Genomic DNA, 21065 nt, shown 5'->3' on the forward strand with positions numbered 1-21065 from the left:
TAAAGCAAACTTAATGGGCACTAGCTTAACAGGAAGAGCAAATCAATGACAGGCTAAGTGAGGCAAAGAGAAGGAGCACTTGGGCCTATTTAAACGAGGCACAACCAGCTAAAGACTACATAATATTTACAGTCCATTCATTTGTGCAGTTTTCCCCTCTCATCATTGAGCTTATAAGGTGATTATATCTACAAATACCCATCCAAACAAAAGGCACACATAACATGGACATGGACTGTTCAGGGTGTGACAAAGAGAATCCATAACAAACTTTAGATAAACGCACACATACATACACAAACAATAATTATTAGGTCTATATATAGGTATATGTATGTCATGAGTTCAGATAATTTTTGTTTCTTTTTCTGAATGTCTCCAAAAATCCAAATTCCTATGAAAATGCCAAACTTAATAACATTCCTGGAGCAGTTTTGACGTTATAATACAATCTTTCAAATGTCAGATAATTTAAAAGCTCAATCCACCACTATGAAGGAGTTGGAAAACTAGCAGATCTCCTCTTGCAAGATCAATATGTATTTCATCCTGCATACTCCAACTCTCTTGTCTAATAGTACCTAATAAACAAAGTGGAAGATTTAGCGATATTTTATGATGCATGCGCAGGGATAAAATATCAACAAGAAATTCACAAAACAAGATTAGAACATCACAAGACCAAAACATATGCAAAAAAAAACAAAAAAAAACATAAAAATCCCATTTCACTGTTCATCTCATGCATCTCCTCTGGACTATAATATGCAGTATCTTAAACAGAGCTAATTTAAGTCCTAAATTATATGACCATTTATGAACTTTGGGACAAAAATATATGCAGCCCTCTTCTTCAGTCTCTATTTGGCAATCATTTTGCAAGTTAAGCCTGTCTGGATTTTGTCTGGATTTTCTGATGTATTTGTAATAAATGCTACATGATTTCAGAAATATTCTTTCTATCTTCTATACAGTCAAATTTGAAACAGAACAACTGATTATGGGATTAGGGTTTAAGGGATCCCTGAGTAGAATTAATCCGGTGTCTTATTTGAAATATCTAAATAAACGAGGAGGGGAGGTCATATTATTTTTCTATGGCAACTGAGTAAATGATAAAAGAGATCTTGATCTTGAAATAAATGACATGTGTCAATTACTCCCTTAACATGTCATGATTTAGATACATCACCATTACAAACAGCAAAACATGAGTTTCCAATGAAGGTAAAACAGAGCTATTTCAAACCATTTCCATATCTGAACACCATTTAGAATCACTGGATTAATGGTCAGGTTCTTGGATTATTTAAATCCAGGATGAGGCGTGTTTTAAATTGTACAGAAACGCATCCATGGATTTAATTCTCCATGAAATATCACTGTCTTAATACAATTTCTTAATGTGTACTTATTGTGCAGCTAGGAAACACCATCAGAAATTAGGAAGATTTAAGCCCCCGTGATTATTTGCTAAGAATAAGACAGATGTATGCAGGAGAAAATGTAAGCTCCAGTCTTATTTTTCTGTCACCTTACCTGGCTGCTGAGTAAGGCCTCGGCTGCAGTTTCGGCAAATGCTCTGAAAAGCAAGCAGAGCTGTCAATCATCCTGATGTCGTGCTAAGATTTTGTTACACAGACAACCATGACAGAGAGGAGACAAAATAAGTGAAAGTCATCTCAGTCCATTGAGACGTCCTACCTACCAATCTACCCTCAGCAACCCCCACCCAGGTTTCAGTCTTGTTTCTAGGACACACTTCTATATTTATGAAATTACAAACTCAGGGTTACGGAATCCCAAGTGTCCAGATGTGGAGCCAGTAGGAAACAGATTGCTTATGCAGACCTTATTTCAATGCCAGCCATGAAGGTGCCCTCTTTTGGGTAATATGTAGTGTGCATTGTATTTGTGAGGAGGTGTTGAGAAAAATCAGGAAAACGTATAACTTTTCACGCTTTAGCAACAGGATACGCCGTGTGGTAAGCTGTGACCGACACAAACTATTAGATGTGGACAAAGAGAATGATTGAGAGTTGTTTGATGTGCTTGCTATGCACTCCCTTGGATTTTATTTATATTTCACTGATAGATGAACCTAGGAGAGTGAAGCTGCGCCATATGTACCAGCCAAGGCCTTACAATAACACATTCTTCTGCTAAATTGCTTGGAAAGACAAACAGCTGGACTAAATCTGCTTTCTCCTCTCTTTCTGGATTTCTCTGACATCTAAACAGCTCAGAGTGTTAGTGAGGCAGCTCCGCACTTTGACATCCATTTCATCTTTTTGAGCTGGGATCTTTTTTTTCCTTTTTTTTTTTTTAAAAATTGGTGATGCATGAAACGTTTAAAAGTAAGTTTGAAAGGTTTTGGAACAAAACCATATGTCCTGCCCAAACAGACAGACAGTTTTCCAATGACTTTGCTGATCTAGATTCCTTCAGGTACTAAAAGAAACAAACAATAATAAAAAAAATAAATAAAAACAAGCTCAGAGAGTAACACCACTAACACAAAAACTGCATACATTTAGGATAGTAATATATGAATATGGAAGAATTGTGTTCTCAATATTTTTAAGAAGCAAAGATCTCTGTTCCTAGTTGAGATCTGGTATTTCACCAGTCAATTTTGAAACTATAAAGTATGTTCAGTCAAGCAGACGAAAAAGTGCAATCTCAATGATATGGAAAATAGGGTTCATTCTGTTGTTTGCTTCTCAGATACAAAACATTTAAGCTAGCCAATTACTTGGAGAAAGCCTGGGTGACAGGTTAAAAACAAGCCCTTTGTCAGGGTAATTATTTATTTTCTTTCTTCCGTTGTTTTGTGTACTACTTGTTTGAAGCTTGAGGATCAGAGGAGATCTTGTTATATTTTTGATTAGGGCTGCAACAAACAATTATTTCCATTAAAGATATAGCTACCAGTTTTTTTCTCAATTAACTGATTAATCATTTGGTCAATACAATGTTAGAAAATAGTGAGAAATGCCCTATAAAAATGTCCCATAGCCCGAGAGATTTCTTATTCTATTGGACCAACACTCCATAACCATCATACCATAATATTTTACTATCATACATTGCAAAGAAAAGTACACAAAGCTTCTCACGTCTGAGAATCTGGCACAGGAGAATTTTTGTCATTTTTGCTTGAAATATTGCTAAAACAACTAATCGACTGACAAAATGGTTGCTGATGAATGTTCTGTCGATCGACACAGAAATATAAAACTCTAACTCCAACGTAGGAGACTTTAATTCTGACAAAGAAGTTCAAATGTTTAGATGTGGTGGCTGAGAAGAAGGAGAGCTAAGATTGCACACTGGCCTTGTTTTGTCATAATCAATATGCTTGTACTGTAGATGCAACGCACAGTAAGTCACTTGAATAAATCTTCAGAAATAAATAGGTCTAAAATCTTTCTTTGGACAAATCCTCTAAAACATACTCTGCAATCCATCAGAGAGAATCAGTGACAACACACACCTCTCCATGAGAGGGTATCATGCACATTAAGACAATCCTCCTCCAGCCGCATGGTGCTCGAGTTCCTGCCTTTCTATCTCAGTGACAGTACACGTCTGAAGCAGAGGACAGTCAATCCATCATCTGGCATCACTGCACCATCATGATACCGCTGGTAGATAGGATATATCACTTCTTAAACCTTTTGAGTGCAAAGCTTTTTTTTTTTTGTTGCAGCGAGAGACTTGAGGATACATTTTAAAATATTTATTTCACAAAAAGGTCTCTGTACCAAAAAAAAAACAGTCCCAGGGTTTCCGCAATGTTTTTCAGAAGTGATCATTTTCAGGGGTATCATCGATCATGCTGCACAACAATATAATCTATTCCATCTCAAAAGTCTCTATGCGTCGCAATTTATATGCAGAAAGACCATTTTAGAGGGAAAAAAAATGATATAGCAATGTGGTTGAACATAAAAGTTATATTTCTTAAGATATATGGATAGTTTCTTTGGCTGCAGATGAAATTAACGAGGTTGTTAGCATTAAAGCATTAAGAGGAATTCTCTGTGGGAAGGTTTTTTCTTTTTTTTAATAGCCTACAAAATGCTAATTTCAAGTTACTTCAGAGAAAAGTACCTGCTAGCTCATGGTTTTCCAAATCCATTTAAAAGTTTTCCAAGGCATTTTATTCTATCTTAAATGAATGAAGTGGGAATATATATGTGATATGCGCTGCATGCTCTGTGACCAGGAAACTTTCAAATTTCAAGCCTTTCTGGAGAGAGAAGGGGCTCAAGTCTCTTGGGATACAGACACATTCCCTTTACTTTACTTTAGTTTGCTTTACTCTCTTGCACAGGTCACAATAGAGGTAAAAATAAATAAATAAATAAATAAATAAAAGAATAAAACTGCACCCAGGTAAAATTTTATTTGAACGCTGCGGTAAAGTAAATTGAAAAAGATGCTCATGGACAGCATTCACCTCCCTGGGGCTATGACCTCAAAGTTTTCATCTGACAGACTATATGAAACAATGGACCATATAACAAGAGAGCTGACTCTGGGAAGCAGGTATCTTTCTCAATTTATACCCAGAATTTACTTTTACCCAGCCTGCACTGGACCAAAGACATCTGGGCCGGGACACATCTCTCCTCAATATTTATGGTTTGTGTATTACAGCATAAACTATGATCAGCAAACACCTCCCCTTCGGTCAGGGTAATGAACCAAGAGAAGTACAAAAATGCAGCAGTATACTTCAACAGTGACACAATGAGTCAGAGTTGACCATTAACCTATGATCCAAGCTGACCCAGTGCGCTTCTGTCCTTGCAAAGCTCAGTGACTCACCAGCAAACAGCACCATGTCCCTGGAATAACAGCTGTTGCCCCAAAGGGCCTCCAACTCCACATTTTTCACGAGGGCACGACTGTCCCGATTGCCAATTTCTCCATCAGTTCACTACTGAAAAAGGTGCTGTGGCTGGCAAGTAGGCCAAAAATAACTGACATTGGGCAAGGCCAAGAGCTGTGACACAGCTGTTTTAGAGGACAACTCAACTTGTATGTAAAGCTGTAGCCAACTAATTTCACTGTCTGCTAAGTTTCAGTCAAAGCTTATTAGATCTATAGTGAATGACCAGCCAACTATCTAAATGAGCTGGGAGACATGTTAGTTTTATACCAACAGCTGGCTCAAAGGGTCAAAAAAGGGATTGCACACAGTGGCAAAGAAATTATCAATATTATTGGCAGGGGGAAGATAATGACTAAACTGAAAAAATCTCTCTTAATTTGCAGCTACAGTACTGCCATTATAATCACAGGAACAGTGACACAGAAACTATATTGGAGCAATGTGGACTTCAGACAAGGAAATGAGTGTTGGTCCTTTGGGGACCTCTCTGATGTACACAGTCTGACCATTCGGTATAATTAAATGCTCTCACAGAAATCAGCCTTGAGACTGTGCATTCTATGCTCTATTTACTGGGGCTACAGTGACTCCTACTGGATAGAAATGATCTAGACAGACAAACCTACCTGAATAACAAGTAGACAGACTTGACATAACCTGAGGTCTTTTTCAAAGTGAAATAACTAGTTCTGACGTAAATTATTCCAGTGATATTTTGTACAGGTGCAGTCTAAATCCCACTCACATGTCAATCACTGTAATTCCCCATTTGCTTTAGGCAACATGAAAGCCTGCTTTTAATTAAACATGAATATATTATAATAATAAAACTCAAAAACAAAATATGCACAATGTTAGTCTGTTTTCTCATTTGTTACTGGATAAAAATAGTGGTTATGAAATGTACCTGTGACTTGCTACATGGCGAAGATTAAGTTAAATAAAAATGACAAAAATAAATGTTTGTGATGTTTGATCAGATTTTGTACATCAGAAAGGTTTTCATGCAGCATGTTATGTAATGCATCTAGCACAGTGTTTCCCTTATACACATTTTGCAGCATTAGCCCATCACCACCGCAACATTATTCCCACCGCTGCAATGTCATGATGTCGCAATTACATGACTCTGCATGTAATTGCACAGTCCTACAGGAGACACTGTAGTGAGGATAGTTTTTGCCCAGTACACCTGTTTATTATGGACTCACAGACTCACACATTTTGGACCTTATGACTAACTGACTGAGTGAGATAACAACAGGGATTCTGACCTATGAGGAGGCTGAGAGGAGGCCAGCAGGATGGGAAGGCTGCAAGAAGCTCCAAAACGCTGAGGTTCGAGTCTCTCACATACAGGTTGTAATCTGTGGCGCCTTGTTTACTGCAGAGCTCCTGCAGTCTCCTCCTCTGCACACTGTCCCCTGTATGCTCCACCAGCGCTCGTAGAAACGCCTGACAGAGAAAGAGAGAGAGAGAGAGAGAGAGAGAAACTGTATGTAAAGTCATTGATTCAGGTACCCGTTCACCACAGTAAAAAGTAGTGCCACCTAATACATTTTCTGACCCTGCAGCAGGACAGACTTCAATGCCACACTGTGCACTGGCTACATAAAAAGCTAATCTTTTCAAGTTTTCTGGGTGAATGAAAATTGTAGAGTTAGACCTCGACACCAACCCAGCTATGGAATACAGACAATTAAATATACACAGCAATTTCTTGGCAAACCAATCAAAATCAATTAATACAATCAATGAATATGTTTAATTTGCAGGAGACAAGCTGCTGTTGAAATGACATTTCATTAATAACAGCTAATTATTCTTTTTGTGGGCAGTTATTTAAATTACAGGATTAAAGAGTTCATGAAGAAATATTAAAATGCAGCTGCTGCTCTGCTGTTAGAGTGATCTGACTATATTAATCTATCTGATAAGGTTATCAGAACTTCTAAATATTTGTCATGCCTAAGTGTACTGGAGATTTTCATTCATTATAGTTCATGCATGCACATATGCAGAGATTAGTGGCACATTCTTGCAGCTTGTGTACCTATTAGAATCGTTATCCCGATCTTCCAATCCATCCAGTATAACCAGCCTTCAACCATACCCTCACTAGTATATGACTAATGTCAAACTCTGGTGACTGTAAATGTCAGAGTCTCTGGATGGCATGAGTAATATATTTGTCTTAGTAGAAATGGTGAGTCATCACCTGTATATGATGCTGTTATTGGGAAATGTACTTACTAAGAGGCTGTGGTTATTATCTTTCACTATCCTAAAAATTGTGGTGTTTAAAAATTATAGATGTTGTAAATGCTTTAGTAAAACAGATTAACTGCTTGGACTACATAGACAGGTGTTGTAAAATAAAACTCTTACTGCCTTGTAAGTCCGTAGACAACACTTTGACCTGAAGCAATCAATTTCTGTGCAGGAATTTAATAACATGGGAGAAAAAGAGTCCGTGCGAGCCTTACATGCAGCAGGGAACTGAAGTGCTAGTAGCCGTTATAATTTAGACTGAAGTTGAAAAGTTGAAAAGCTTTTGTTATTAAATCAAACCAGAACATTTCGGACTAATATTCCATAATGTCTTTTACTGTTTTCACATAACAATATTTAAATTGTTGTATTTACTGAGGAGCTACTGGATTGCTGCCATATTCTGACACTTTACAAATTGTCATCCTTTTGTCATTTACTGCGCTGTTTACAAAAACCAGTAAACTACCGATGCAGATCATGCCAGAGGAAAATGAATAGTTTTCAATTTCATTAGACTATAATGTGTTTATCAAATAATGAATTTTACTTCCATAATAAAAAATAAAAAAATCAGGATGAAAATGCAATGTGAGCAAAAATAAATTCAGACATGGAAATTAGAAACAGTACGAGGAATACAGGAAGGCTCTCAGTGATTCACAAGCCACTGTCAGTAGTATAGTAAGCATTTAAAGGAACATTGCAAAAGTTAGAGAGTTTTGTGAAACCCATGCAGACCACATTTCCAGCCATAAGTTAGGCACTGCCAAAGCGCAAGGTGGCCATTTGACTCTTTGATGCACCAAATGTGTTAATCTCCATTGCCAGAGAAGACCAGGCAAGTTTAATCATCACTCAGCCTTTGACCCAGACATATTGAATCCAGTCCTGCCTGAGATTATGAAACCAAACTATGGACCCATGCAAATCATTTGGGTCCTGACAGACTATTTGAGTCACAATGGGCTTGTTCAGTAAAGAAATCACTGCCAAGTGAAATAGTCAAAATGTAAATGCACTTCTGCATGAAAAGCAATACACTGTTCTCCAAGCTTTGATAATACAAATAAAAGCAGTGCATTCTTGCCGGAGAAAACATGACACCAAAAAAATATCTTCCCTCTTATTATGCTGATACACTAAAAGAACAAATAGGATGTCACATGAAAGAGTGGTTTGGCTGATGCAATTTACAGAGACAGTAGTTTCAGAGCAATATTTGGACATGCTGTACACTACCTTCTTAGGAACACTTCTGATCTCTAGACACCATGTGAGCAAGTAGAGCAAAGAAATGTTCTGGGGGATGTGAGATGGCACCTGGGCACCTACAGCCAGGGAGCAAAGAACATCAGAAAATGATCAAAACAAGGTAAATAAGGACCTTTTGTAAAACATTAATATGCCATGTGCTATCATCACATAAGGGATATTGTGTTGTCAGAGCTGTGTAGTTTGCTGCAGAGTTTAAGAGTAAATTAGTCATGCAGGTTAAAATTATGTGACAGGTGCACTTCACCTTTTTTCTTGGTGTCCTTTTTGAGAGAAACATGGACATGATGGTTCCTCTGGTCCTGAAGGCCCAGTCTGTGGAGCATGTCCTCCACCTCTGTGGCTCTGTTTGGGCAGAACACATCAAACGAATCCCCTGGCTGATAGGCCAGCATCGGGTTAGCCTGAGAATAAAGAGGAATCTTAAAGCAACAGCTTAAACTGCAGCCTAAATCTAAATCTAAATTCATAGTGCAGGTTAAGAAAATGTCATTAACATGATTCTGTCAAAACTTACAGAAATGTCCAACTCTAAAAGAAGGGATGTCTTGACTGAATCTCCTCTGGTCATCTGAACTGCTCTGTATATGGGAACCTCATGAAGACTTTCACTGTTTAACCGTCGAACAATCTGGACAAACACATAAACAATTGTGAGATGAAGGGTGCCGTATCGCACAATCACTGGTTTTATCAGCAGCATCATTCCTCACCGGTTCCATAATGTCCATATCTTGAAGAGAGACATCCAGGTAGGGAGGAGGCAGAGCAGGTACATTAAGAGAAGACTCTGACAGTGGGGGCAGGGAGCATGTCAGTGAGGCTGCCAATGCATCATGTGGAACTCCAACATCCCCGGTCTGTGTCTCTGGTGCTGATGTAGAAACACTGGCAGTGCCATGAGACTGGGACGCCAACATAGGGCTCCCTGCTGTAGAAGCTGGCCTGAGATCAGAAACAGCAGTCTGCGTATCAGGAGCCGAAGATGAAGCAGCCGATGCATATTTGGCGTTCGTGTCTACAGATGCTCCGACTGACTCGCAGCTCTGGTGGTCATTAAGACTTAGGAGGTTAAGTTGGACATCTGGTATGTATGAATCAGGAGTTTCCTTTGGTGAATCTTCCGCACCACCTTTTAAGGGACCAGTCCTATCAGAAGCCATTTTTGATAAGGCTCCTTTGATTGCTTTCCACAGTCCTTCAAGCCAGGGGTCCACAACAACCTCCAGCCTGGAGAGAGGAAAGTCCACAAGATGATGAAATGACAGCAGTGTAGTAAACAGATTTTAACTATGTGGGAAGGTTAAAGGCCAAGTACAGGAAACTATATGTCTACACTTCATTTCTCAGGAGAACTTACCCTACACCATCATCTGCATATCCCGTCGCATAGAATTGTTTGGCTCCAAGTTCCTGTAGACGACGCTCAATTGTCTTCCCACAGTTGCAGAAATTTTCATAATTTGTGTCTCCTAAAGCTGGAGCACACAGAGTAAAACAGATGATGATTTCTCAAGCCAGTAACTGCTCAGGAAGTAAACAATGTGCAGTGCTCTGCATTGTAATGATTTACATAAATATGCTGTACATATCAAGTTCACACATTTACAGATGAGCTACAGAAAGAGTTACTGCAGACCCTCATAGTAGAATTTACCTAAAAGTGCATAGCAAAGGTGTTTATAGTGGTCAGTGGAGAGGGTCTTCTTCTTGATGCGCTTTACAAATTGGAGGGCATTGTCTGGAGGTTCCCCATCTCCAGTAGTAGACACAATAAAGACCACTGGGGCATTCTCCTTCTCCAAATTGTACTGGAACCAGTTATATGATTAATCAGTGACTGGTGTTTCCACAGTCCACATGTAAACACATTACATTAATATCCTCACAATCATTAGGCAACATCACTTCTACTAAGACGTTATTGATGTGTTATTGTGTGTTATTAGCCATGCAGTAACAGAGAGGCTTAAACAGCTCTGCTTTAAGTAAAACTGTTCTAATGTGTAATACCTTCTCATTCTGGTTCAAGCAACTGAGTTCAGCTACCAGTCCGTGATCCTCGGCCTCCTCAGCTATCCCCTCTGCTATGGATTGGGCCTGTCCCTTCTGAGATCCATACAGAACCAAGAACCGAGGCTTCGCTTCACAGGGCATGCTGGAACATCCAGAAAAACAACATCATATTCCTTAATAACATTTCTTAATAGACATTATTCACAACAGGCATTTAGGATTGTTGTAATTGAAAAAGAACAGTTGTTATAAATAACATTAATGATGCCTCCATTGTGTCCATCCCAGTAAGCTGAGCATACCTGTGCTATTCATGTTAAAATGCCTGTGAAAAAGAAAAAGAGAACTAGTGTAGGAGGCTGTGTTGTTGGCTTATGTTTGCCATGATGTGTTGACAAATTATTGAAAAACAAAAAACAACCGTCACAAACTGTGTTTTCATGATATCTCAGCTTACCTACATACTTCAAGGTTTGACAAGTTACAGACAGACTGCCACAAAACAACCTTCTTAAAATTGTGAAACGCAGCAACCCTGAACACCACCATAAAGTACCCGGACGTTGCGTCAGCTTTTGACGTTCACAGCGTTACTTTAGTGCACGTGGATTCGAGCATGTAATATATCTTTTCGCATCTAAATCAAAAACAGCCACTTGATAAATAAAGCAGAGTTGTGTATGTTAGCTAATAGTAACTGACAACACAGTTAGCGTACGGAATACTTGCCCTGGCTTGAAAACGTCTTTTTCAGCGAAAGAGGTCCGAAACTATGTAAAAATATAGATGTGCCGTGGAACACAGATTATAAGTCAATTTTTAAAGCTATATTCATACCTTTAGCTTTGGCATTACAATCAAGACCTCCTTCCAATGGAATTTTATCAACACTTGACATCACGCGAGATCACAGTGGACTTTGATTGAACGTGATCGGAAGAAACCACATTGCAGAAAAGATATTTTTAAGTTCTACCTTTTAAATATCATGTATGAAACGCTTGAACTGAATTCTTGCAGTTATGTTAACATAGTTAAATTAATTCTGTGTTGTCATCCTGGATAAATAGGTATTTATGTGTATAATAGTAAGACACACTTAACACTACTTGGTTCCGCCCTCCCCGCCCGTGGAGCCTTCCAGAAGTCGCCGGCAGACCCGTGCGGCTTACAGCTTAGCCACACTCCAGACTCACATCATAAAAACTCATTATTTTATCACCTAAACACTTGTTAAGTGTCCTAATCCCTCAGTCAACATGTCCACCTTGGGGACACTAGCTTTCGATGAGTATGGGAGGCCTTTCATCATCATCAAAGACCAGGACAAGAAGACACGGTTAACGGGCATTGACGCATTGAAGGTACAATGGGCTAGCTCGCGGGGCACAGCTGTGGCATGTTGGCTAGAAAATTGCTAGTTTGCTATTAGTTGCATGATGTTGGGCACCAAAACAGTTTATCTGGCATGACATGTATTGATATCCAAGGCTTTGATTCACATGCATGTACTTAACTGGCAAGCTAAAATAATGTAGCATTAGCTAAAAGATTAGCTAGTCATGCTAACATGCGGCCCATGTGCTTTCTGCGATGCGTTCAGCTAGGGATGTTGCTATGTAGCATAGGGCTGTGCCCTTAATGGTCATCATTGATGCACATCATCTCCATTGTCCTCTGTTGAAACATTCTCGCATATTACAGCCTCTATTGGTCTCCGATGTAAAACCAAGAGTGCAATAAGATTAGCTAATTGTGATGTTTGTGTTTTGCAGTCTCATATTATGGCAGCCAAGGCAGTTGCGTCAACGCTTAAAACATCATTGGGTCCTAATGGTATGTAATGCAGAGCCGCCACATCTGACTTCCTCTGGTCAAACTGTCAAAACCGTTAATACATTCACCTCAGTGCTTGGAAACTGAGGTGGTATGTTATATTGTGAAATCAATTATATTTGACCACTGCTTGTAAATTTCCCTCCCACATACAGTTGTGACAGCTACTTAAAGCATGTCTCAAACGTCACACATCACTCCACCTGAACCATGTTTCCTTGATTGCTTCCAGGTCTTGACAAGATGATGGTTGACAGAGATGGGGAAGTGACTGTCACCAACGACGGAGCCACTATCCTTAGCATGATGGATGTGGACCACCAGATTGCCAAGCTTATGGTGGAGCTGTCCAAGTCCCAGGATGATGAGATTGGTGATGGAACCACTGGAGTTGTTGGTAAGGGAAGATGAGGGGATCCTTGAACCTTAGACATGACTTTATACCTCTGCTGAGGTGTTGTTGTGGTCTTAGTGATAGTTGATTATCATAACAACATGTAACAGTATATGGGTTTTACTGAAAAGTAGACAATGATTGTGCTCTGCAATCATTGACTGACAATCTCACAAAGGCTTGTACTGGAAAAGGCTCTGCTAAGTCACTAAATAAAAATGTTACTTTAGAGGAGAACAACATTGAGCCTTTCCGCATCTTCAAAATTAGACTTGGTTTCACTTTAGTATTTTGCATTCTATCATGTGTGGAGTATCCAGGTATTTTTTCTTCAGGAATTGAATTGATTTTGTTGATGTTACAAGAGAAAGAACATTTGTGAGGTTCTTTTAATGCCATCTCATTGTCTCAATGCATTGAGGATATCTTTCACATAAATACACAGAAACGGTAAGCATCCTGCAGCCATGACAATGTAGCTCTGATGAAGACAACATGCTATCTTCTTATCATATTCCACCTATAATTGGTCTTGTCTTTTTCTCTTCCTCCTCAGTGCTGGCTGGGGCTCTGCTTGAGCAGGCTGAGCAGCTGCTGGACCGTGGAATCCACCCCATCAGGATCTCTGACGGTTATGACCAGGCTGCACGCATTGCCATCGATCAGCTGGACAAAATGGCAGAAACCTTCCCCTGTGATCCCAACAACACAGAACCGCTCATTCAGACCGCCATGACAACACTGGGGTCCAAAGTGTGAGTGTCCTTGACACAAGAGTGTTGGGGTGTTTTTAATTTGTAGCTACAGTACCATTAACATGAACTGTCTTAGGTAGCTTTTTATTACTTCATTACATTTCAATGTGTTCTCGTGACTTGCGTCATACTTCACAAGCAAAACCAAAAAAGAATAAACTAGTGTTTTCATTTATTAGTCACAATTCTTTTGTTAAGAACTAGGAGTGACTGTTCAGTATTAATATTTCTATTGTGTGGCTTGACTTAAGATCTGCTTAGATATTTTATCTTAAAGTTCTTTTGTCTTTCAGCATCAACCGGTGCCACAGACAGATGGCAGAGATTGCAGTGAATGCCATCCTCACTGTGGCTGATATGGAGAGGAAGGATGTAGACTTTGAGCTTATCAAGATGGAGGGAAAGGTGGGAGGCAAGCTGGAAGACACACAGCTCATCAAGGGAGTCATAGTTGACAAGGAGTTCAGCCATCCTCAGATGCCCAAGGTATGAGCAAAGTCATATTCTCAGAGGATGCCATTGACTTTGGAATAAGATAGCTGCCAGTAGATAAGGACAAATGACATGTCTGACATGTATGTATGATCATAAAAAATCCAAGTATTCTAATGATTTTTGTTGATGATAACTCAACCCAGTAAAATGCGAATCTAAATACTACAGGCATGTATTGTGGGGAGACTGAGGGAAATTAAAAGTAGACATAGATAGCAATGTATAAGGTAGAAGAACACTGTTACTTTTCTTTTAGTACTATTATAAGTTATATTGCAATTTCAACCATAAGATAATAATACTATCAATTGTTCTTTTCAACCACTCAGGTTCTGAAAGATGTGAAAATTGCTATCCTCACCTGCCCGTTTGAGCCTCCCAAGCCCAAGACCAAGCATAAGTTGGATGTGACCTCTGTGGAGGACTACAGAGCACTCCAGAAATATGAAAAGGAGAAGTTTGAGGAGATGATCCAACAGGTTCTACAGCATCTAAACTAGTACAGCTGAATTCTTCACATCCACACCGGCACATATGGTTAACCTTAAAGTGTACTCTCGAATTTCTCTTTTAGGTCAAAAGCAACGGGGCTAACTTGGCCATCTGCCAGTGGGGCTTTGATGATGAAGCCAACCACCTCCTGCTGCAGAATGAGCTGCCGGCCATTCGCTGGGTCGGAGGGCCTGAGATTGAGGTGAGAGACATTTGTCACATAACAGAACTATAATCTTAATTAAATATTTTCACTTGCTTCAGTGCCTCAATCAGTCATCTATTTTATGCAGATTAGCGGAAAGCACGTAGTGCATTTTCTAAGTGTACAGTGCCTATTGTGTTCCTCCACAGCTGATCGCCATTGCCACAGGAGGCCGCATTGTCCCAAGGTTCTGTGAGCTCACACCAGAGAAGCTTGGCACAGCTGGTTTGGTGAAGGAGATCTCCTTTGGTACAACAAAGGACCACATGCTGGTTATCCAGGAGTGCAAAAACACCAGGGCTGTAACGATTTTCATCCGCGGTGGCAACAAAATGGTAAGCACAGATCTAACTTTGAACTCTGTAAAATATTCCATTTATGTTGCCATATCCCTGTTGGTTCACTTTTTATTTTCATCTATCTCCTGAATAGATCATTGAAGAGGCCAAGCGTGCTCTCCATGATGCTCTGTGTGTGATTCGCAATCTGGTCAGAGACAACCGTGTTGTGTACGGAGGAGGAGCTTCAGAGATTGCATGTGCCCTCGCAGTCAACCAGGCTGCAGATAAAGTGAGTAAAACACAATATTAAAGAAATCATGACTGTATGAGTATTTGCTCTTACCATTAAAATAAATATGATGATGATCTTTAACTTCTGTTCCTTTCCTTTTCAGTGCCCATCATTGGAGCAGTACGCCATGAGGTCGTTTGCTGATGCTCTAGAGGTAATCCCAATGGCGTTGGCTGAGAACAGTGGGCTGAACCCTATCCAGAACATGACAGAGGTCAGAGCCAGACAGGTCAGAGAGAACAACCCCTTCCTAGGCATCGACTGTCTGCAAAACAACACCAATGGTAAGGATCGCGATTATCTCAAATTATGTACCTTTTTATTCTAACTGAACACTACAGAGTCCAGTCTGGTGGATTAGCTCACTTTCAGTCAGACAATTGGGACACTGGACTTTCATGTCAAAGCAAGATAACATGACGGACTGAATCGCTTGTTTTGTTTGCTCCTGCACAGACATGAAGCAGCAACATGTGATCGAGACCCTGATCGGCAAGAAGCAGCAGATCTTGCTGGCTACTCAGGTAGTCAAGATGATCCTAAAGATTGACGACATCCGAAGCCAGGGAGAGAGCGAGGACTAGAGCGCTCCTGAACACCATAAGGCTCGGTTGTGCTCTAGAACACTTTAAAAATGTGTCTGCTGTTCTAGAGATTTTAGGCACTTCCCCGAGCACCATGTCCAAACCGCACTGCATATTGCTATTTATCATTTGATACAAAATGTTCAAGCTGTTATGGTATCAAAAGTCACCATTAAAATGTTGGTCTGTTGAAATTTCCACTCTGTAGTTGTGATATTTCAATGTTAAAACTGATAATACTTCATTTTTATTCGTGTATTCCATGTTAGGTTTACATTTTATATCTTATAAAACAAAGATTTGGCAAGCTAAGGCATAGTAAGTAATCTTATTATATTCAACAGATAATTGCTTGCAATCTTACATTAACAAGACAGTATACTGCATCCACACAGCTGCATACACAAAGCAAATGTCCTTTATATTACATATATGGCTCAAGAATCATTAAGATTAAAATCACAGTTCCTTAGTATCCAAAGATGAAGACATCTTCCAGAATAAGAAAATAAAAGATCTGAGAAATGTCTGCAATGACAAAAAAACATGAAAATTATGTATTAATTATTTCTTACTGTAATTATATTACAATAATTATTATTTATAATTATTATTATTACCAGCTCGCTCTGAATAGCACCTCTGCATTTTACATTTGGCCTTTTTCAGGTTTTCATCCTGACTCACAGTTGGTCCAGCATGTGTAGAGATATGATTAAATGGCACCAGTTGCTAGCACAATGCCACATACAACTGACTCCAATGTGCTGGCTCTGACCTTCTCATCTACATGTACTTGTTGAGCCAGTTGAGCATGTCTGTTCTGGACATCTGGATGCTGGGTTTGTCTGTGGGATTGATGTCCTCTCTCTTGCGGTGGACAAACCCATGAGTCTGACCAGGAAAGATCTTCACTTGGTAGTCCACTGTGCATTTTTCCTTCAGCTTTGCTTCAAGGGCACTCACCTGAAGAACAAAAGGATGTAAGCTCAGATTGTTGGTGGTTACATGGAAGAGATAATGGTATTTTGAAATTAATATCTGCAAAATATTTATTTACTGGTGTATTTTAACATATTAGAGGTATATGTACGTATGTTGCTGCTAGGACACCACTTGAAGTACCATGGTGAGGTGATAGGCAGGTTATACATCCTATCGATCTGTGAAATATGCATAAAAACCTCAGAGTTTATGTTCACTAACCTGGTCCAGTGGGATAACCTCATCTTTCTCCCCAAAAATGAACAGCGTGGGACTCTTCAGCTCATACCTGTCCTCCCTCTCGCGGATGATCCCTGCACAGCATCAAACAAGCCCTTCATAAAACCACTGCACAGGAACTACGCACTGCATGCTCTCTTGCCTCTACACACAGTGAGTTAGCTACCATGCAGCAGTGACATACCATAGACTGACACTCCAGCTTTGACCTCTGCATACTGCAGGGCCAGGTAATGTGTGGCAACCCCTCCCCAGCAGAAGCCCACTGCTCCGATGTGTTTGGCCCCACACTGCTCCTTCAGGAACCTCAGCACTACATCCACCTCTCTGGGGAGAACATATTATTATGGTCAACATTCAAATGCAGAGAGGGAATAATGGCTCATGAATGAATGTTACCGCAATCCTGAAATGAGGAAGCCATTCAGAAATCCACATCATATCGACAATTGCTCCACTTAATGACCTAAAAGGTTTCAACTTTCACCTGGGACATCAGCTGCTAAATTAAGTGAAACAAGACCAGGTATAAACCCAGTACATAGTTGGACTGGCTGACCTTATCCTTCCCTCATGCGGACACATGGGGGATGTGATACACAACAAAACAAAATCTTAAAAGCTAATGTAACATGCTAGAATAACATCCTTTCAGTAGCATGCCAAAAATACATATATAAACTTCAATATTTATGTGTGTGTATACACATACACACACACACACACATATACAATATATATATATATATATATATACAGTATCAAGTACATTGTCAGGGGGTGTTAACAGCAGATCCTACTATATATGTACAAAAAATGAAAAGAATATATATATACATACATACACACATATATATACATATATATACATACATATATATACACACACATGCACATACATATACACATTTTTACATATATGTAGTCTGCTGTGAACAACCCCTGACATACTTGAAACTGTTCGCACTAAAAATCGGCGCACCAAATTTTGAGGGAGCAAATGCCAATGGGAAAAGTCCAATACTCAGCCGATTGACCAATGGTGAAACTTCATCACTCACTCATTCACCCACTCACGGCCACTTGCAGATATAGGCAAAAATGCTGACTTACTTGTTTATGTTGGTTGGCTTTTTGTCTTCAAGCCACTCCTGAAATTTGGACCAGTCATGTGATGGACTCCACGGCTCCTTTCCAACATAGAAGTCTGGACAAACAGCACTACTCAGAGCAAAACAGTGGCAGAATAATCACTGTTACAGATCACACAGGGCCAGCAGATTTACAAGCTTCTGGAATAAACAGGTATTCACCCAGAAAAAAATCCTATAACTAATCTAATCATATAGTCTATATATGTCCTTAACTTGCTTTTAGGAGCACACACACTGTACTTTCAGTGACATTAATCTTTACATACATGTATCCATTGGCAGCCAGCATGTCAGCCATGTATCTGGTGTTGGGAAGCTGCCACCCATAAATGTCTTGTATGACAATAATGGCCTTGTCAGATGCAGTGGATGGCTTGACTACATATGCTTTAGTATGCTCTAGTTGAACCTCTTGCCCGAGTCCTCCGTACTCCATCCGATCGCCAATATCACAGGGGCATGGCTTGGCTTCATTCGCCATCTGCTGACAGACAAGCAGACCGACAGAAATTCAGCAAGGAAGTGGAAAGTGGAAGTAGCAGGGATGGATTTGGATACAGAGTAAATTTTTTCTGACCCGTGTACAGAACTGGAAGTCACTTGTTTATGAGTACAAAAGACTTTGCGCAACACAATGACTAAGCATTTTGCACAGATTGCTCCATAACCTTTTCCACTCTCTCTTCTTAGCAGCTAACAAAGAATTCTAACATTGGATGTGTATTTGAAAATCAGTTTGCACAGATCACAGACATACCGTGTTGTTTTCTGATGACACGACACAACCTGGAGTGTTCTGTGCGACTCAAAAGGTTGCAGGCTTGCAGCAGGTCACAAATCGGTGACTGTAAACATTACGTCAAGTAGAAAAGACAAAGAATGAAATTCCAGCCATGGCCTTCAAAATAAAAGCTGCAAGTACTTCCCAAACTACATTTAAAAAAAACGTAATTGCTGTGTTTTTCAAATACCATGTCATAGCTGATAATAATAGTCAGTAAAGCATATGTTCATTTTGCTATCTAATGTTGAATATTCAGAACCTGAAGAGGCAATCATGAATTTGATTTTGTAATTCCATCTCAGTGCCTGCCATCTCCTTTTTGACAGTTATGGTGATCCTCTTATCATCTTGGTTTCAGGTTTTGATGTAGGTACACATTTGAGGATTGAATGGTAAATAATATAACAGTTAATAGTAGTGCATTTGCAATACAAAATCTATTACAAAATCAAATTGGGAATAGCCTAACATCACCATACTTTACCTCAAGACCCCTGGAATTGGTTCACTGCCTGGGTTTACGGGTGGAGAGTGTAGCTGTAATCTTGCTTAAGCTCTCTTATTGAATCTCTCCGTTTCTTCCTCAGGGCCTTTTTTTCACCAACTTCAGCAAATGAATTCTTCCTGCCTGCCTGCCTGCCTGCCTGTCTGTCTGTCTGTCTGTCTGTCTGTCTGTCCTCCATCTCTTTCTTTTTCAGGGTATTATTATTATTATCTTAGGGATATTATTATATTTTTAATCTTAAATAAATAAATTTAAAATTAAAATTAATATACCTAACAGGGTAGACAGACAGTAAAGTGACAGAGTGGACGTTTTGACCTTAAGACAGCCTTACACTGTTTATGAGCAAGACCGGTCTGACATAACAGTGTGTGTGTTACTGTGTAAAGTGATATTTTAATTTTCATCTTTTGAATAACCTTCTACATTGGATATTTGTCTTCGCTCTGTGTGTGTGTGTGTGTGTGTGTGTGTGTGTGTGTGTGTGTGTGTGTGTGTATGTGTGTGTGTGGGGGGGGTTACATTGCACTCCTGCTGCCACAACAATTCAGAATTTCTGCCTGGCCTGACTGAAATGTTGTGTCACTGATCAGCAAAGGTAACTGTTTTTTTTAAGTGACTGGAGTAGGGTGATAATGTCTGTCCATCGAGGCTTACCCTACGACGAACTTCTCAAAAGGCACCGCTGGGATTCGAACCCAGGATCTCCTGTTTACTAGACAGGCGCTTTAACCAACTAAGCCACGGCGCCGCTGATGGTCGAGATTGGTAGGGCAGTAGCAATTCATGCCCCGATGCACGTTGCGCTCAGTAAGATTATTATTGTTAATGCCATGATCAATGTGTATACTTCAGATTTCCTATCTAGACTCATCATAAGTCTTTTTTTTGGCATTGTCCCTGTTGCTACCTACAGTGTTATATCAAAATATCCCCAGTTGTTTGATAGCAAGCTTTTGTTTCTTTTTCATGAAACATGTAACAGCAGCCTATAGTGCGCGGGTTAACACATTTAAACAAAAAGCAGCGAATAGGCTCACCAAATTGTTTCACTAAAAACATTAGGCTACATACGGACGATTTCATGAGTTTAAATGAGTAATAAACAGGGTTAAGAGAGGATGGTAAAGTAAAAAAGGAGAATTCATTGATAGTAAAAAATAAAGTAGCACATAGCAACAACAATTTAATTATCAAAGAGAAATAAACAAACAGTTGTGTGGCTGTAATGTTCCAAATTGAGGATTGTCAACTTAAGAATCGTTGATTTTTATTTTTATTTTTATCTTTAAATAAACATCCAAACAAAGAAAGAGAGTTCTTACAAGATGGGCCCCACTAAGTCCAACTTTTGTCCACTTCTTCTCTGGGCTAATGATCACAGGTTCAAACATGTCAAATGTTATATAAAAAGTTGTTGGTTCAAGTAAAATCCTGCAGATGTCGCTGTTAATACGGACTGACGGATATTTGTTATCCATGGTATTCATGATATACTCAGTTTCTAGAAATGTCACTAAGGAAAAGCGAAGAAATGAAGAGCATTTTCTCCGGATTAGAAACAGGTCAAGTTTTTAACTGTTTAACAAGCCTCTGGTG

General features: G+C 39.5%; 3 protein-coding genes and 1 non-coding gene across 14 annotated transcripts in view; 1 reads left to right on the forward strand and 3 right to left on the reverse strand.

The window, feature by feature from the left end:
- Positions 1-15287, reverse strand: part of mtrr (5-methyltetrahydrofolate-homocysteine methyltransferase reductase) — a 30653-nt gene extending 15366 nt beyond the window's left edge. The window contains exons 1-11 of one of the 6 annotated variants that reach the window (XM_022766229.1): positions 11303-11327; positions 10768-10790; positions 10463-10607; positions 10107-10260; positions 9810-9927; positions 9163-9679; positions 8967-9080; positions 8697-8853; positions 8417-8505; positions 6178-6358; positions 1540-1582 (exon numbers count right to left, since the gene is read on the reverse strand). In XM_022766229.1, the coding sequence (XP_022621950.1) occupies positions 1540-1582; positions 6178-6358; positions 8417-8505; positions 8697-8853; positions 8967-9080; positions 9163-9679; positions 9810-9927; positions 10107-10260; positions 10463-10606 (1517 nt within the window). In that variant the 5' untranslated portion in view covers position 10607; positions 10768-10790; positions 11303-11327. Of the gene's footprint in view, positions 1-1539; positions 1583-6177; positions 6359-8416; positions 8506-8696; positions 8854-8966; positions 9081-9162; positions 9680-9809; positions 9928-10106; positions 10261-10462; positions 10608-10767; positions 10791-10922; positions 10968-11302; positions 11372-11441; positions 11477-12504; positions 12526-15266 lie in introns of those variants that run through there. The other 5 variants (XM_022766228.1, XM_022766231.1, XM_022766230.1 and 2 more) reach the window with 5 other exon arrangements.
- cct5 (chaperonin containing TCP1 subunit 5) lies at positions 11602-15997 on the forward strand. The gene is made up of 11 exons (XM_022766232.1): positions 11602-11829; positions 12241-12301; positions 12534-12698; positions 13252-13450; positions 13744-13936; positions 14275-14424; positions 14520-14639; positions 14792-14977; positions 15075-15212; positions 15319-15499; positions 15672-15997. Exons 1-11 carry the CDS (start codon positions 11725-11727, stop codon positions 15797-15799), a joined length of 1626 nt encoding a protein of 541 aa, XP_022621953.1. The 5' UTR covers positions 11602-11724; the 3' UTR covers positions 15800-15997.
- Positions 15998-16051: 54 nt separating this feature from the next.
- cmbl (carboxymethylenebutenolidase homolog) lies at positions 16052-20847 on the reverse strand. Of its 6 annotated transcripts, none has more exons than XM_022766235.1 (8): positions 20792-20847; positions 18935-19022; positions 18444-18658; positions 18137-18244; positions 17208-17350; positions 17006-17097; positions 16578-16765; positions 16052-16327 (listed from the first exon to the last, which is right to left on the reverse strand). In XM_022766235.1, the coding sequence occupies exons 3-7, from the start codon at positions 18656-18658 to the stop codon at positions 16586-16588; spliced, it is 738 nt and encodes a 245-aa protein (XP_022621956.1). In that variant the 5' UTR covers positions 18935-19022; positions 20792-20847; the 3' UTR covers positions 16052-16327; positions 16578-16585. The 6 variants fall into 6 exon arrangements, 5 of the variants coding, with proteins under 5 accessions (XP_022621956.1, XP_022621954.1, XP_022621957.1 ...); XR_002665754.1 differs by having other exon boundaries at positions 16053-16327; positions 16420-16765; XM_022766233.1 differs by lacking the exon at positions 16052-16327 and having other exon boundaries at positions 16345-16765.
- Positions 20144-20217, reverse strand: trnat-agu. Its single transcript has one exon. It is a non-coding gene; the product is annotated as a tRNA-Thr (tRNA).
- Positions 20848-21065: the final 218 nt, after the last annotated feature.

Source organism: Seriola dumerili, unplaced genomic scaffold, assembly GCF_002260705.1.
Source record: "Seriola dumerili isolate Sdu_G_001 unplaced genomic scaffold, Sdu_1.0 BDQW01000822.1, whole genome shotgun sequence".
In the NCBI taxonomy this organism is placed as follows: Eukaryota; Metazoa; Chordata; class Actinopteri; order Carangiformes; family Carangidae; genus Seriola; species Seriola dumerili.